Source organism: Talpa europaea (assembly GCF_964194135.1).
Source record: "Talpa europaea genome assembly, chromosome: 2".
NCBI lineage: Eukaryota > Metazoa > Chordata > Mammalia > Eulipotyphla > Talpidae > Talpa > Talpa europaea.
In genome coordinates, this window is record NC_140068.1 from 111172659 (window position 1) to 111190444 (window position 17786).

The 17786-nt window shown below is 45.8% G+C and overlaps 1 protein-coding gene across 1 annotated transcript; it reads right to left on the bottom strand.

Moving 5' to 3' along the window:
* Positions 1-240: 240 nt before the first annotated feature.
* MOG (myelin oligodendrocyte glycoprotein) lies at positions 241-12017 on the bottom strand (the record flags this gene model as incomplete). Its single annotated transcript, XM_084228379.1, has 8 exons — positions 241-371; positions 739-759; positions 970-1086; positions 2975-2995; positions 3306-3326; positions 4813-4926; positions 9886-10233; positions 11930-12017. 8 exons carry the CDS (start codon positions 12015-12017, stop codon positions 358-360), a joined length of 744 nt encoding a protein of 247 aa, XP_084084505.1. The 3' UTR covers positions 241-357.
* Positions 12018-17786: the final 5769 nt, after the last annotated feature.

Below are 17786 nucleotides of genomic sequence, written 5' to 3' on the forward strand. Positions count from 1 at the left end.
TTTTCAGCACAGAGACCCTCCCGTCAGGGCACTCTTCAGCAAGGGGAACTCTGGGAGAGAGAAGAGCACCGGCCTGGCCACGGCCAGAGGGCTTCAGGCGGAGGACCAGAGAGAGGAGTGGGAAGGTTAGGAGAGCAGAAAGGGGCAAAGAAAGGAGCCCGGGGAACGGATGAGAACAGGTAGATGACAGAAGAGAAAGCAGTCCTGTTTGGAAGTCAGAGCATTCCTGGAAGTGGAGGTGGGAATGTCCCTGTGGTGAGGAGACCAGTGAGTATTCCACTTGATGAGGCGACTTCCCCAAGGACCACTCCTTGGACATACTGGGCTCGCCTTCACCCCTGCCAGATGCAACATCACTCAGAAGGGGTTTCCTAGAAGGAGGAGGAGGAAAAAAAAACTTGAAAAATCTATCAGTAGCTTCCATCATGAAACCATTAAACTAGGCAGGGAAAAGGCCCCTGAGGCTGCTGTAGGGAACGGCATTGGCGTGGAGGCGGGCCCGAGGGATGCTGCAGTGGAGCAAGTCAGGCAGCAGCCGATCGCCCCAGTGTCCTTCCTGCCACCTGTAAAACTTGTCACTAACAGCTGGCTGCCTCTGATTCCACCTCACAGGAGCCTTCCTCCACCTCTGCTCTGCAGCCCCCCCTTTCCTCTGGGATCTTTATCCCTTAACCGTGCACCCCTTCTCTTGTGCTGCCCTGACCCCACACCCCAACTTATAAGAAGAAGAGAACTTACTTAGCTCTTCAAGAAATTGCCCTGCAAACAAAGAAAAACCAGTTGGTGGCTGGTAGAAGATGACTCGCTCCTCCCTGCATCTTCCCTGGCGAGGTTCATAGTGACCCACCCTTCCCTTCCACAAAGGGACCCCAGACATCTCAGTGGTCCTCTGAGAAGCCTAGGCAGTCCAGGGGACAGCAGGAAGGAAACCCTGGGCTCAGGGGTCCGTTTGCTGCCCGGGCACTGCACCTGCTAGTCTCCGATGCAACCAGTTGTAGCAGATGATCAAGGCGACCAGGGGTCCGAGCACCGGCACGATTACAAACAGGGTTATCTTCCAGCAGGGCACCCTCAGGAAGTGGGGATCTGGATTGTTGACCATAGAACAAACAGGATTAATGTGTTTTCCAGATGCCCACCTTGTCCTCTCCATTTCATATTGGGGTTTCTCAACCTGGGTCCATGAACACTGAAGGAGTTCCTGGGATCTAGGGAATAAGTCCATGAAATTAGGTGGAAAAGGCACTATGTCTTTGTTTCCACAAACCTTGATTGAATTTAGCATTTTCTTCCATAAAAGTGTAATCAACAAACCTGTGACCTCACTAATGGAAACCACAGATACTCTCATTTCATTCCAATTAAAGTTGCAGAAATCTCAAAATATTGTGTAGGTTTATATTTTGAAATGACAAGCTATCAGATCTGCCACATTGTTATTTAATGTATTTTATTTAAAAATCATTACTATATGGGCCACAGGTGAGGGTCCCACATGGCGTGACAGACCTCTCCTGCTGTGCCCGCTGCTCCCCTCAGCAGTGTATTTCGTCGGTCTGCCTGTTCTGTTCCCCACTCTGGCTCTGGTGAATTCTCTCACCCTCCCGTGCTTCTGACTGTACCCAGTGCTTGTATAAATAAATAAATAAATAAATCTTTAAAATAAAAGCCATTACTATATCACAAATATGTTTCTATTTTAATAATGATACAACAATATAGTGATTTTTCTTTGTACTCTATCTATGTATTTTGTTTCATGTGTACATTTAAATATTCTGGAAAGGGATCCATTAGAATCCACCATCTGGCAAAGATATTCTTGGTACAAAAAAAAAGTGAAGATCTTTGCTATTTGAGTATTATAACAAAGATCTTTTTTCTTCCCTTCAGATGTGCAAAAACCCTGTGTATGTTGGGGGGGGAGGGGTTGTATACACTGATACTAGCTCACTAGGTGCCAGAGATGCCAGTGGCCCTAGAAGAAAGGCTGCTGAGGCTGTTCAGGAAGGCTGCTCAAAGCAAGGTTCATCTCTGGCCTGATTTAGGACATAATTTCTAGAAAATCCACTCAACAAATATTTGAGTGCCTTTCTATAGTATGCATTAGGCATTGACCTGAGACATAGCAATCTGCAGTGAACAAAAAGGAACAAACAAAAAAGAATTGAGTCATTGAGGTTTCAATATTTTAGTGTGGCTTGGTATCTTTATTCTTTCTCCAAGAAGCCTTCCCTGGTTACTCATGTATTGTTACTTGTCCTGCACACATGAAAATTCATTCTACTGTGTTGAGTTCAGTCTATGACATATATATAATTTTGTTCTCCAGTTAGTTTATACACTACCTCCCCAACTAGACATCAAGTTTATGTGCAAAAGATATGTTTACCTCTCCTTTGTAATTCGTGAAAGGAGAAATGACATGCACAACGTGCTTCTAATCCCTTCCAAATGAGTAAGCATCAAAAGCTGTTCAGGGGCCTCCCTGGAGGCGCAAGGGGTTAAGATGCAACCTATTAAGCTAGCCGCAGCCACTGCAGCACGAGTTCCATCCCCAGCCAGGGAGCAATCCACATGACACAGCAGACCTCTCCTGCCTTGCCCACTGCTCCCCTCAGCAGTGTATTTCAGTCAATCTTCCTGTTCTGCTCCCCACTCTGTCTCTGGTGAATCCTCTCACCCCCCACACCTCTGGCCTGTACCCCAGTTCTTGTATGCATAAATAAATAAATCTTAAAAAAAAAATGCTGTTTATGTAGTGAATGCCTGGCTCAGAAAAGTGTACTGTAAGTACTTGCTATAATCTTACCAATCCCCCAAGCAGATGATGACTAATCAAAGAAAAAAAAGGAGAGGAAGGAGGGAAAGAGAAAGTCTGCAACCTGGGACCAGAAGTCCTTGTTTCCCCAGATGTTGGGGAACTAGTGTAACACCTAGCTGACCTGCGAGGTTCAGGCCGCCCAGCACTTACCAAAAGTCCGGTGGAGATTCTCTAAAAGAGAAAGAAATGGAAAGGGACTTAATAGGGCGTTCAAAGGCACTCTTAAGCCACTTAAAATAGTTTCTAGTCATGAGTGCCCTGGGAAAGGAAGGGAAGCTATAGGATTTTACTTCTACCCTAGCTGAAGGCAGGGAAGGGGAATGAGATTTTGGACAAGTCTTGGTTGCTCATAGGGAGGTTTTGAATAATAAAGGGAGCAGAAGGTGTTGGGACTGCAGAGGTGGCCTGAGGAAATGACCATTTCAGTTATGCCAAAAGACCAGGAAGGAGACCTCGGGGAGGGAGGGTGACTGGAACTCACCAATCTCTGCTCGAAGTTTCCCTAAAATAGAAAAAGGCAAATTTTTAGTTCCTGCACTGGCAGTAGGTGGGCCCTGCCACACCAAGCACCGGGCCTTAATGCGGGCCACTTCTTATACCCCAGGGTCATCCTGGGGAGGGCAGGAAGAACTCTGGATTTGCAGTCTAGAGTTACGCTCTCCCTGGCCGTTGTCTGGATTAAATGTTGGGTTAAGGAATACAGAGAACTCAGAAACTACTCTTTGCTTTTGTGTGTGTGTGTGTGTGATTTTCAGTTCCCAGTGTTACACCACCTGCTGTGTTGTCACTTTGTAAATCTAAAGCCACTTTCCAACGGAATGAGGAAGGGAGCAACTAACCAAATGCTGGGCAGACACTCTGTGACAGGTTATGCGCTGGGAGCTTTGGGTGACATTACCCCTGCAGGAGGGAGGGTCTCTACTTGACTGACCTGGAAACTGAAGCTTGGAGGGTTCAACCCGTGCCTGAGCTGGAGTCAAACCTAAGCTGCCTAGCTCTGCCCATCATGTTCTTTGTGCTCAGCCATGTGGACTGGAGGTCATTTTCACGTGGGAGAAGTGAGCGTTGGGAAGAATTCAAAGGGAGTGAACAAACCCCATTGGTGATTCAACCAGTGTCCTCCCTCACATACCCTAGCCCTCCTTGTTGCTTTATCTTCCTAGTAATGGCAGAGGGGAAAGAGTTGAAGGTGCTGCAAGGTTGGCACCTAGGTGAGTAGTCGGTGGGGTAAGAAGGCTCAGAATGGGGCCTCCCTGGTGCCGCAAGGGGTTAAAACACAACCTATGAAGCTATCCGCAGCCTCTGCAGCACAAGTTCGATCCCGGCCGGCCAGGGACTACCCACATGGCACAGCAGACCTCTTCTGACTCGCCCGCTGCTCCCCTCAGCAGTGTACTTCAGTCAATCTACCTGTTCTGTTCCCCACTCTGTCTCTGGTGGATCCTCTCAGCCCCCAGCTGGTCTGTACCCCAGCTCTTGTATGCATAAATAAATAAATCTTAAAAAAAAAAACACAAAACCTCAGAATGGAAGGCCCTACATTGGAGCTGAAATTGAATTAATGGAAACAAATATGAAAACAAAATCTGAGCATCTATTAGGTGGGGAGGGCTTTTATTTTTACAGAATGCCTCACCTTCCTAAGTCTAGAGCTGTCTGACTCTGAAGCTCACACTTTCCTCATTATATGAAGCTGTTGGGTATGGTGTGGGGGCTGGAGGAGGGAGGCTTAGGCCTGAGCTGTGCCACTTACAGGCTGTGTTTGCTTGAGTAAATCACTGAACCTCTCCAGCCTCAGTTGCCTCCTCTGTAGAATGGGCTTCTATATGCCAGCCCTACCGCTTAGGGAAATGCAAGTCTTACAATTTGTATGAAAGCATTTGGTAAACTTCATTGTGGAATTATGAAAATAAATGTTAGTTGACCAAGTTCTAAGGCACTATCTCATTTCAAGGATGGATCCCAGGCCCCCACCCTCTAGTCTATACCTCTGAGTCTGTGCTGCAGGCAGAGGAAGACAAGGCCCACGGTGATCTGCAGGAGGAGCACAGGCAGCACTGCCAGGAGAACCAGCACCCAAGGGTTGATCCAATAGAAGGGATCTGAAAGGCAGAACCAAACCACATCCTCAAACCAGCAGTCCCAGGGGCTCCAGGACCCAGTTGGATAAAGGCACAAATATCACCAAGATTCAAAGAAGATGATACAGAATTGACCCCTGAACTCAACCTTGAGGGAAATGTGGGTCTTGGAAGGGCTAGTGGTTTATAATGATGGGAGGCGAGGTTATATTTTGGGCCAGTCATGGAGAGTTTTGAGAACTACCTAAGGGATTAAGACCTGATTCTTGGGCCTCCCTGGTGGCACAAGGGGTTAAGCACAGCACTGTAAGCTGTCCCACAGCCTCAGCTTGGGATCCTTGTGTACCTCTATGTGCTTGAGGATCAGGTCTTTTTTTTTTTTTTTTTTTTTTAAAGGATTTATTTGTTTATGCACTCAAGAACTGGGGTAGAGGCCAGAGGTTGGGGGAGGCAGGGGGGTGAGAGGATTCACCAGAGACAGAGTGGGTGCAGAGGAGGCAGATCTACTGAAATACACTGTTGGGGGAGCAGTGGGCAAGACAGGAAAGGCCTGCCGTGCCATGTGGTACCTCCCTGGCTGGCCAGGGATTGAACTCGTGCTGCAGAGGCTGTGGATTGCTTCACAGTGCTGTGCTTAACCCCTTGCACCACCAGGGAGGCCCCCCATATCTTATTATTTCAATACTTTGATAACTATTTTTCAGTACAAAATTTTTTTTATGCATTTAAAATATGCTTCTGAGGAACTCTCCTACACTGCTGGTAGGAGTGCAAACTGGTCCAACCACTATGGAAAGCTGTCTGGAGCTTCCTCAGTCTATTAAAAATGGAGCTACCACATGACCTGGCAATTCCACTACTAGGGATCTACCCAAAGGACACAAAAATATTGATTCAAAAGAACACCTGTATCCCTATGTTTATTGCAGCACTATTTATAATAGGTAAAACCTGGAAACAACCCAAATACCCAAAAATAGATGACTGGATCAAGAAGATGTGGCATATATACACAATGGAGTATTATTCAGCAATCAAAAAAGATAAACTCATGCCATTCGCAGCAATGTGGATGGAGCTAGAAGGGATTATGCTCAGTATGCTCAGTGAAATAAGCCAGAAGGAGAAGAAAAATATCAGATGGTTTCACTTATAGCAGGAATATAGGGGAACCAAATAAGACATTAGTGGAAAAAAATAATAACAGTACAAAACACAACAAAGCAAAACCAGACAATTATAAACCAGAGACATCCTGCAGGGGAGGAGAAAGGAGAGGGATCAGAGGGAGGGAGTGAGGGAGGAGCACAGGGGACTGAGGTGAGGATGCACGGGTGAACTGGGGAAGGAAACTCTATGGGGACTATACCTGAGGGGGTGGGGGGAAGCAAATATTCTTTAAAAATGAACAATGATGTAAAAAATTTAAAAAAAAAAATCAGAAAAAGAAAAAAAAAAGAAAAGCATTTTTAAGATCCACACCCCATGCCCCCCTTCAAAAAAAAAAAAATCCTTCTGAGATGGGGCTTACCAACTTCACCAGTCTGGCAAAGGGGCACATAACACACAAAAAGATCAAATCTAGAGATTTTGAGATAGGTAGAACACAGGATTTTGTACCTGAGAGGATGTGGTATGGGACAGGTAATGAGGGAAGGCATGACCCCTCAGTTGTCCAGCTCCCACCTATTTCTAATTCCAGGTTGCTGCTCAGTGCCCAAGAGCTCCACCTGTCTAGGCTCAATGCAACTTGCTGTGGGTCAAGCCCTTTTCATCTTGTTCTCTGCTTTCGGAGGCTAGATAAAGACAGTGCTTTCAGGCATAGGGATTGAGTCACAGCAAGCGACATTAAATTGGCCCAGGATTTCTAGGTATAAAAACAATCCTTCAAATTGCAGATTAAAGCTCCAGTCTGTTATTTAGTTCTCCAGAAGAAAACACAATAGACTCTGCTTTCAAAGTTCTTATTGAAAGTGACCTGTAGCAATGTAGGTTAGCAAGTGCATACCTTAGGTTGGTTTTTATGTACATCTTTATTTCCACAAAGGATTAGAATATCACAGAGAAAATGGGATATTAGGAGTCTTCTGCTGTAAAGCAGTAAGAAGTATACAATAGAATATATGAAGTATGCTTGACGAAGTAAATCAAACCTGAATCTAATCATGGATATGTATGAGTTTACAGGGAATACAGGGCATGGACCACATTTAAACAGCAGATTGGAAGAGAAATTAGCAAAATCTAGAACACAGGGAGCTCTACAGAGCAAACACCACTGTGTGGCTCCTGTTTGGATCCAATGCAAACAACCCAATTGCAAAAGTATAATTATGAAACAAAGGAAAATTTGAACACAAACTGTATATTAAGAGTTTAATTTTCAAAGATGTGACAATAGTACTATTGTTATGGTTTCTAAACATAGTTATTATATTTGGGTACACATTCTTGAGGATTTAGCAATGAGATAATTCTGTCTAGGATTTGTCAGAGTCACTGCACTGGGGAGGTGTCAAGCGAAACAGGCCTGAGTGGGCGATTCCTGAACTATTGCTGGAGATGATGGCTACTTGGAGGCTTGGTATAGATTCTACTTCTGCCTGTGCTTTAAAGTCTCATAATGGAGGGTTTGGAGATGAGCAATAGCTAGTATGAAATCCCAAAAATGACAAGGGAAGGCCTTCCTGGTGGCACAAGGGGTTGAGCACAGCACTATGAGCAATCTGCAGCCTCTGCAGCACGAGTTTGATCCCCAGCTGGCCAGGTAGGTGACCCACATGGGGCAGCAGACCTCTCCTGTCTTGCCCGCTGCTCCCCTCAGCAGTGTATTTCAATCAGTCTACCTGTTCTGCTCCCCACTCTGTCTCTGGTGAATCCTCTCACCCCCGCACATCTGTCCTGTGCCCCGGCTCTTGTATGCATAAAAATAAAAAATAAATCTTTAAAAAAAAAAGGACAAGGGAAAATAAAGTCAGGTAGAAAGATCAGAAACTCTTTAGAGAAAGAGGGGAGGCAGGTAACAGGTGAAACTTCAGTAGCAGTAACAGCTGCCCTTGCCAGCCCCCACCCGAAGGCAGAGCTTTCTTATTTGTTATGATTTATTGGGTTACTTTTGGGGTCTGGGAAGGCTCAACATGTTTTCCATGTAAATTAATGGTAATAGTGTTCTTAGACCCCCCAAATAACCTTCCGAGTTGGTTGTTTCTACTTTTGGGTGGGGTGGCGGAGGCTAGTGGAAACCTGTGCTGCGTTTCACTTTAGTTTTGTCTCAGTTCCAGGGTCTCTAGGCCAGAAGGGACAATTCCTTTCATTTGTAAAATAGTCTCACCTTTTTCCTTTTCTTTCTTCCTTTTTAAAATTTTACTTATTTATTTATTTGTTTGTTTATTTTGCTTTTTGTTTTTGAGTATGAAGAGTATGGAGAGGATGGAAGGGGTTTGGGACATGGAAACTAACCCAAAGGGGAACTTTTTTCCTCAAGGCTATCAGACTTCCTTGCAGGTAAAAAAATTCCCCCAATAAAAACAGTTGTCTGAGGAACACGCTGTGACACACAAAGCTGTTTTCATATCCCTGCACTGGTCTCTAGAAATAGTGCTTTGTTACCCCGGGCACAATGCCTCTTCTGCTGGCAGAACTGCAGCAGTTGCCCTGGAGACACAAAAGTGATTGATTGGATGTTTGTGCTGCAGGTGGGAAGGACAGAAAGCAAAGGGACCCCTCAAAACACTTTTGTTCTTCAATTAAATAGCCATTAACTTTAAAGTTTGTCTACTTGTCTTTATCTCAACTATCCTAGGATAACAGAAAATTAAAAAATCCAAGATTATAATGAAAACATCAATGGAGATAAATTTTAAAGGTGGCATCTCTTTCTTTTTTATAATTATATGCAGATATTTGTTTATTCACTTGGACTACATTATTGAAATGTATATTTCAATAATGTTCCTTCTTTAATGAAACTCCATAAACATATCAATTGAGAAATTCATTGTAATAATTGATTAATCTGACTTGTTAAGAACCATGCTCCTGGGACCTCCCTGGTGGTGCAAGGGGTTAAGACACAGCACTATGAAGCTATCTGCAGCTACTGCAGCACAGAGTTCATTCCCTGGCCAGGAATGTGACTCACAGGGTGCAGCAGACCTCTCCTGTCTCGCCTGCTGCTCCCCTCACCAGTGTATTTCAGTAGATCTGCCTGTTTTGCTCCCCACTCTGTCGCTGGTGAATCCTCTCACCCCCTGCACCTCTGTCCTGTACCCCAGTTCTTGTATGCATAAATAAACAAATCTTTAAAAAAAATAAAAAAAAATAACCATGCTCTTGGTTATGACAAACAAAAGACATTCCAGAGCAAAACAAAATATCCAAGGTTGGTCTTCCCTGCTGTTCTAGAGGTTAAGTCTAGTCTCAGCATTATCACCACTAAAGGCCTGAGTTCAATCCCTAGCCAGGGCGCTACACACATGGCGCAGCAGACCTCTCCTGTCTCACCTGCAGCTCCCCTCAGCAGTGTATTTCAGTAGGTCCGCCTGTTCTGCTCCCCACTCTGTCTCTGGTGAATCCCCTCACCGCCCCCCATCTCCACTTACCTCTGGCCTTCTCTGTAAAAATAAATTAAAAAAAAAAGTATCCAAGGTCCAGTTGGACACTTTAACTTTCAGGTTATTCACACCCCTCCCCCCTCTAGTAGCACAAAATAATCAGAAATTGATTGTTTATAATCAGGAATGGATTATTTTGGATTTTCCTGTTTCACTTCATTTTTTCTTAAAGCATTTTCTGCTTTTGTAATGGACATCCATGAGCATGTAAATTCCATGTATGGATGTGCTTCTTTCTATGGAATCAGTTCCCGGGAGTGAGATGTTTGGGTCGAAGGATCTCATCTCGATTGAGAGAAGGATTGGTCTTGAAGTGAGGTCTTGGTTAACCAACAGGGAGTGCTTACTATCCCATCGCCCTACTCACCTTCCACTTTCAGTTCCATTGCTGCCTCCTCTTGGTAAGAATGATCTCGGAAGAAGCAGGTGTAACCTCCTTCGTCTGAGAACCTTACATTCCGGATCTTGAGCGTGACCTTTCCCTCACCAATGTGCTCTTTCAGCAGCTCTGTCCGGCCCCGGTATTCAGGTGCCTGCTCTCCATCTTGGTCTTTGCCATTTCGGTAGAGATGGACCACCCTAGAGAAGGGGGGTCGGTACCACCCCACCTCCATGCCTGTGGCATTCTTGCCAGGGGTTATGCGGCATGGCAATTCTGCTTCATCTCCCACAAGAGCCCGGATGGGGTGCCTTGGTCCTGTCACTCTGAACTGTCCTGTCCAAGACACCAAAAACCAGAGATTAAGTCTGAGAGGGAAGCTGGACAAGCATGTCATCAAAACAGGGAAGGAAAAGATCACTCGATTCTTAAATGGAGTTTAGAGTAAATGTTTTACATGACATGTACGTGTGTGAATGTGCACACTCATATATGTGGTTACTGAGCTCCCTAGACAGACTGTTCTAGCATGTGGTCATCTTGACAGTTGCTGCTCACCTCTCAGCCAGCTGCATCCACCTCTGACCCTGCAACCCAGCCTCCAGGGCACAGCTTGAAGTCTCCTTGTACCAGGCACATCCGTGTTCACAACTGGCCGAATTGATCCCTTTCCTCCCATTAGGTTTTGCTTTTTCTTACTCCTCTACCACCTCTAATCCTCTGTCCTCATTCACACCCTATTCCAAAATTCCTGTCCTGCAGGGCCTCCCTGGTGGCCTAGAGGTTAAGTCTTAGCCCTATCACTACTACCACTTGAGTCTGATCCCCAACCAGGAAGCTGACCCACATATAGTGCAGCAGATCTCTCCTGACTTGCCTGCTGCTCCTCCCAGCAGTGTATTTCAGTCAATCTGCCTGTTCTGTTCCCCACTCTGTGTCTGGTGAATCCTCTTACCCCCACCCCCACACCTCTGCTCTACACCCCAGTTCTTCTACAAGATAAATAAATATTAAGGGCCTCCCCGGTGGCGTAGCGGTTGAGCGTTGGGTTGCGAAGTTGCCCGCAGCCTCTGCAGCACCGGTTCGATCCCCGGCTGCTCCCCGACCCCCAGAGGAGGGTCCCACATGGCGCGCAGACCTCTCCTGCCGCCCGCTGCTCCCCTCAGCAGTGTGCTTCGTTCGGTCCTTCTGCCTGCTCTGCTCCCCGCTCTGGTTCTGGTGAATTCTCTCACCCTCCCGCGCTTCTGACTGTACCCAGTGCTTGTATAAACAAACAAACAAACAAATAAATAAATAAAAATAAACCTTAAAAAAATAAAATAAAAAAATATTAAAAAAAATATATATCTTAAAAAAAAAAAATTCCTCCCCTCTAAGCCCTTCCACCCTGGAAGTGACTCTGTTTGCTCCTTCTTTTCCTCTGTGCTGTCAGACCTCACTACAGCCCTCAGCCCCAGCCCTGCTGCTCCCAGTCTTTGTCCTGAGTCTCCTCGTCAGGCTGAGAGCTTAGATTCCCAAAGGAGGGCCTGGGCTGGGCTTCTGTCAATCAAGTGGCTCCGAGGTTGGAACCTGTTCCTTTCATTTCTCCCAGCACATGAGAGCAGGGCTCCTCTGTAAAAACTTTTGGTGCAGAGCAGAGCTTCCAGACACGACCAGATACTGCAATTCAAGCCATATTTACCAAGGTTTGCTATGGGATAGGCACCACTAAGCACTTAACCTGACAGAAATGCCAAAGGCTGTTATTATTATTGCTCCACTTGGGCAATAAAAGCCAGAAAGATAGATGAGAAGTAAGTAGCTCAAGGTGAAGCTTGAGGTCAGGTCACATTATTGAGTTTGGGTTCTATTCTGGAGGCTGTAGAGAGGCTCTGGAAGTTTCTGAGGAGAGGACTAAACTTGTCAGCACATCCATGTTTCAGAAAGTTCTCTTGCCTAGAACTTGAGGATGAATGAAGGACATGGGTCTAGGGAGAGTAGACTTTTGCTGTTCTCAGGGTCTCCCAGGGCAGGAATAAAAGAGAAATCTTACCGGCATTGCTGGAGGACAGCTGGAGGAGGAGGAAGGGCAGGAGGGAGGGGAGGCAGCTGAGTAGAGAGGAGCTCACTAAAGGTGCCATCTCCACTGTCACTGGGGACAGAGAGCCCCTGCATCAGGGTCAGGCCACACAGAGGCCCTGGGATGCATGTCCCCAACTGCTGAAAAAGCCTGAGGGGAGGATCTGGGAGGGCAGGGCTGCTAGGGCCCACCTCCTTGGTTGTGTTGCAGCTGTGCTCCGAGGAACAGCCCCACGTCATCTTTGCCAGGCACTTACACAAAAGGGCTACAGACCGATGGGCATGACCAGAGTCTGCCTTCCCCACCCGCTCAGAGCTATGGAGCAGAGGCTGCCTGGTACTGGGCCTCCCTCCCCCCTCCTTCCTGGCCACCCAACCTAGAGGGGACTTCTAGGATCTGATCAGTTGGGAGCACTCGCTCATTGGACCTCCCAAAGGGGCTTGTTCATGTGATCTATGAGGTTCTTTCAACCCCTCTCCTTTTGGGATTAGTCAAGGAAGATGGTTATCTTTGACTTTTTTTTTTAAAGATTTATTTAGCATACAAGAACTGGGGTACAGGCCAGAGGTGTGGGGGTGAGAGGATTCACTGGAGACAGAGTGGAGAATAGAACAGGCAGATCGACTGAAATACACTGCTGAGGGGAGGAGCGGGCGAGGCAGGAGAGGTCTGCTGTGCTGTGTGGGTAACTCCCTGGCTGGGGATCGAACTTGTGCTGCAGTGGCTGCAGATAGCTTCATAGGTTGCGTCTTAACCTCTTGCACTACCAGGGAGGCCATATCATTGACTTTTTAAAAAGAAAGTTTATTTAAACTCAGCTCCTTATTTCTCATGCCTCACAACTGTCATTGCTGGGCCATTTTTCTTGACGTTTAACCTGCCTTTCTCCTGCTACAAGCCCAAACTCCCTTCTTTCTGTTCAGATGTATGATGGATTGCTGGTACTTGTAAGCGTCTAATTCTCAAAGCACACATTTATGAAGGGCATGAGTTGAACATTATTAGTTGATGCAACCAGATCTTCAAGAGGCGGGCTTCGAGAAGGAAGAACAGCAAAGGCAGTGACTGTCAGTTAGCTCAGGCATGGAGGACAGAGCCAGTACCCAATCATGTCCCCCAGCTGAGCCATCACAGAGGAAAGTGACCTGGAATGGAAGTATGATCAAAATGACCTTTGGGCTCAGCTGATCACTGAAGGGTGAGGCCAGTACTAGCACCATATTTGAAAAATGCATTTTCCAATCTTATAGCCAGGATGCCTTATCAATTAAACAAAATCGGTGAGAAAATTTCAATCACGCTGTCCAATACAGCAGTAATCGTAAGTGGTCCTTTATTTTTAAAGATTTATTTATTTATTTATTTATTTATTTATGCATGCATGCAAGAACTGGGGTATAGGCCAGAGGTATAGCAGGTGAGAAGTTTCACCAGAGACAGAATGGGGAGCAGAACAGGAGAACCTACTGAAATACACTGTTGAGGGGAGCAGTGGATGAGACAGGTGAGGTCTGCTGTGCCATGTGGGTTATCTCCCTGGCCAGGGATCGAACTCATGCTGCAGTGGCTGGAGCTAGCTCGATAGCACTAAGACTTTAACCCCTGCACCACCAGGGAGACCCCATAAATGGTCATTTAAATGAAATTAAGCATTCAGTTCCTTGATTGCACTAGGCATATTTTAAATGCTCAGTAACACATGACTAGCAGGCTAGTGGTTCCCTCAGTGGATGGAGCCATTTCCATCAAAACAAAAAATTACATTGGGCAGCACCATTCAAGAGCTGGGAAAATGCCTGGGATATACATTTGCTGCTTTTGTTTAGGTGAGCTTACAGAGGTAGAAGGACGGACTAATCAGCTGAGTCTGGAAGTTGCTTATTCTTTCTCCCTGGAAGGCAGCTGGAGAGCAGACACAATGGGTTGACTGTTTTGAAGCTCTGAGCATGAAAGTCAAGGTCAGGAGGGTGAAAGTCAGGGTCAATCAGGTGAAAGAAAAACTTCTGTGCATATCTGACTCAAGTGGGGACTCTTTCTTCCAGAACCTAATATATCCTGGGAGACTTTTCCTCCATAGTGAAATTTCAGATAGGAGATATATACCCAGGGTGCTTTCTTGAGCAGGTTTGGGGGGCCATAGGATACTTGAAATTGTCTACTACCTGTGTCTCCAAAAGCTGAATAGGAAATCAGGTGGAGTGGAGGGTGGGGGAAGCAGAGAGGGTCAGGAGCTGGACAATCAAAGCCACTTTGGAGCAATCACAGCATCACTGGGGGAAAAAAACTCAGCACCTTACTGACTGCTTCCATGTGGCATTTCTAAGTGGATTATGTGTTTTACATCACTTAATCAACACAACAATAGCACAAGCATTAAAGCATCATTTTTTTTAAAGATTTATTTATTTATTTATACAAGTACTCGGTACAGTCAGAAGCGCCGGAGGGTAAGAGAATTCACCAGAGCCAGAGTGGGGAGCAGAACAGACAGAGTGACGAAATACACTGCTGAGGGGAGCAGTGGGCGCGACAGGAGAGGTCTGTCTCGCCACGTGGGACCCTTGCCGGCAGCCCGGAATTGCACTGGCGCCTCAGAGGCTGTGGGCAGATTTGCAGCTCAGCGCTCAACTGCTGCACCACCAGGGGAGGCCCCATTTGTTTTTTTTACAGATGAGACACTGAGGCAGGAAAGAAGTCAAGGCACTTGTTCAAGGGCACAACAGTAGAGAGTTGCAGAGCTGGGATTAAAGTCAGGTTTTCTAGTGATGTCCAGACTTGCCCAAGACATATCACTCTGGCCTATGGATTATTTTCAGCTGAGGCCAATTAAGGCTCTGCAGGCTCATGAGAAACTTCTACCTCTTCCATAACTGTCTAGGAAAATGTTAATTGGAGATATTGCCCCAAATTAGGATTTATGTCAGAAATAACCTTTCTGGGCCTCCCTGGTGGTGCAAGGGGTTAAGAAACAGCACTATGAAGGGCCTCCCCGGTGGCGCAGCGGTTGAGCGCTGGGTTGCGTAGCTGCCCGCGGCCTCTGCGGCGCCGGTTCGATCCCCAGCTGCTCCCCGGCCACCTGAGGAGGGTCCCACATGGTGCGCAGACCTCTCCTGCCGCCCGCTGCTCCCCTCAGCAGTGTACTTCGGTCCTTCTGCCTACTCTGCTCCCCGCTCTGGCTCTGGTGAATTCTCTCACCCTCCCGCGCTTCTGACTGTACCCAGTGCATGTATAAACAAAACAAACAAACAAGCAGACAAATAAATAAATGGAACATGCCTCTATTAAAAAAAAAAAAAAAAAAGAAACAGCACTATGAAGCTATCTGCAGCCACTGCATCATCCCCAGTCAGGGAGGTGATCCACATGGCGCAGCAGACCTCTCTGACTCACACGCTGCTCCCCTCAGTGGTATGTTTCAGTCAGTCTGCCTGTTCTGTTCCCCACTCTGTCTCTGGTGAATCCTCTCACCCCCTATACCTCTGGCCTGTTCCCCAGTTCTTGTATGCATAAATAAATCTTTTAAAAAATAACCTTTCTATCCTAAAATGCTATCTATCTATCATCTATCTATCTATCTATCTATCTATCTATCTATCTATCTATCTATCTATCTATCTATCTTGCAGGCAAAATTACTCATCTTATGAGTCACTCCCTCCGCATTACCTCTTTGAATCTCAGGCCTCCCTCTATTCCTGAGCTCAGGCTATAGAGGTTCTCACTTTGTCCACTGGCTTTAGAATCAACACCCACGTGGAGTCTCCATATGCATGTAATTGCATTTGTTCTTTTCTCCTACTCATCCGTCTGATATTAATTTCATTGCCTGACCAGTCCAAGAAGAACCTAAAGGGATGGGGGAAATTTCCTCTTTGCCCCTCCCTACTCTCGCCCCAGGGTGGCACATATAATGACCATTCTGCTCACCTCTGAAGAGCTCAGCTCCTCACCTCCATGCCCTCATCTGCCTTAACCTCTGGAAAGGGGATGATTTCTGGATCTGGGGTGAGCAGCCTCTTGGGTGACAGGGCCTCGAGGCAAAAGTGATGTAAATCAGAGGGGCCACCAGCAAAAATGAAGCCAGTGGTGGGCCTCCCTGGTGGTGCAGGATTACAGTTTCAGGGCTATTAAGCTATTGCCAGCCCCTGCGGCAAGGGAGTTCGACCCGGCCGGGGAGCCAACTCGCATGGCGCAGCAGACCTCTCCTGTTTCACCCACTGCTCTCCTCAGCAGTGTATTTCAGTAGATTCACCTGTTCTGCTCCCGACTCTGCCTCTGATGAATCCTCTCACCCCGAAACCTCCGGCCTACCCCCCCAGTTCCTGAATGCATAAGTAAATTAAAAATAAATCTTAAAAAAAAATGAAGTCAGTGGTGTTGCCATTTACAGAAATCTGGTTGTGGGAGTATCAGGTTTTGCTGGGCAGGAGTATGGGGTAACTGTGCCTGAGAGGTGAAGCTGCCCTGTCAGCCAGGGCTGGTCATTTCCTTCAGTACTAAAATGTAACTGACTGTGTAGTATAGGATGTGTGATTTTGTTAGGATTCTCGTTGCTTCTTGTGTTTTGCTTACCATGGTAATTTCCACTGATCTTGTCTGATAATGAGCCCTGAACATGGTAATGTATGCAAAGTGACACTAATACAGTAAGTGTTTATGTTAATGAACATGCTGTGCATATGGGAAACAGTAAGCACACGGTAAATGGCAGCCTACTTAGGTAGTTGCTCAATAACAGTACTGCTGAGGCTTTTTGACATAATGCATAAAATATGTATTTTACAGAAGTAATAATAGAATAATAGAAGCTGTTCTGCTTCTGGGGTTATTTATTTAATGCATAGTTCCACATGAATACATAATAGAGCTCTCTGGAACTTTAAAAAACAATTATTATTTATTTGCTTGTTCATTCACTTCTGTTTTAAAATCTCAAAGGCATGAAATAAAATAGGTTGAAAGTCATCCAGAATCAACCTGTGTTTTTCCTGACTCCTTCCAAATACACACATACAACACTAGAGGGAGCTTGGAGAGAGTCACTGCAAATGAAGACTAAAGATAGCACTTTCTAGCACCCTTACAAAAACAAATGGCAGCAATCTATCTTGGAGATCTTTCTATATTAGTGCCTCAAGAACATTTTTGTTATTTTATACAGATATACAATATTTTATTGCATGAACATATCATGCTTATTTAATGAGTCTCCTAGGAACCTTAGGTTGCTTCAATTTTTGAAATATCTACTTTACTAGGTTGAAATAAAAATGTATTCAACCAATTTAAATTAATAAATATTTAACAGCAAATTCAATGTATCATGTTTTTTGGTAAGTCTTGGTTATAAATGTTCCAGCAAGGGGCCTCCCTGGTGGCCTGCGGGTTAAGTCTCAGCGCTATCACTACTACCACCTGAGTCGGATCCCCTACCAGGGAGTTAACCCACATATAGTGCAGCAGACCTCTCCTGACTCGCCCACTGCTCCCTTCAGCAGTGTATTTCAGTAAATCCACCTGCTCTGCTCTCCACCCTGTCTCTAATGAATCCTCTTGCACCCCACACCTCTGGCCTGTACCTTAGTTCTTGTACGCATAAATAAATAAAAATAAAATCTTAAGACAAAACACAAATTGAAAAATAAAATCATCGAGAATTTGAAGACACAGAGCATTAAAACCCAAACAGTGTCACCTTCGAAGCAAGAGACCTGAGTGACTCCCTGGTCTCAGGCCCATGAAGTTCACTCTGCACACAGGCGGAACCCCTGTATTTGTAATTTTAATAAATGTTGATAAATTAACCTGACAAAGTTGTATATTTTGTACA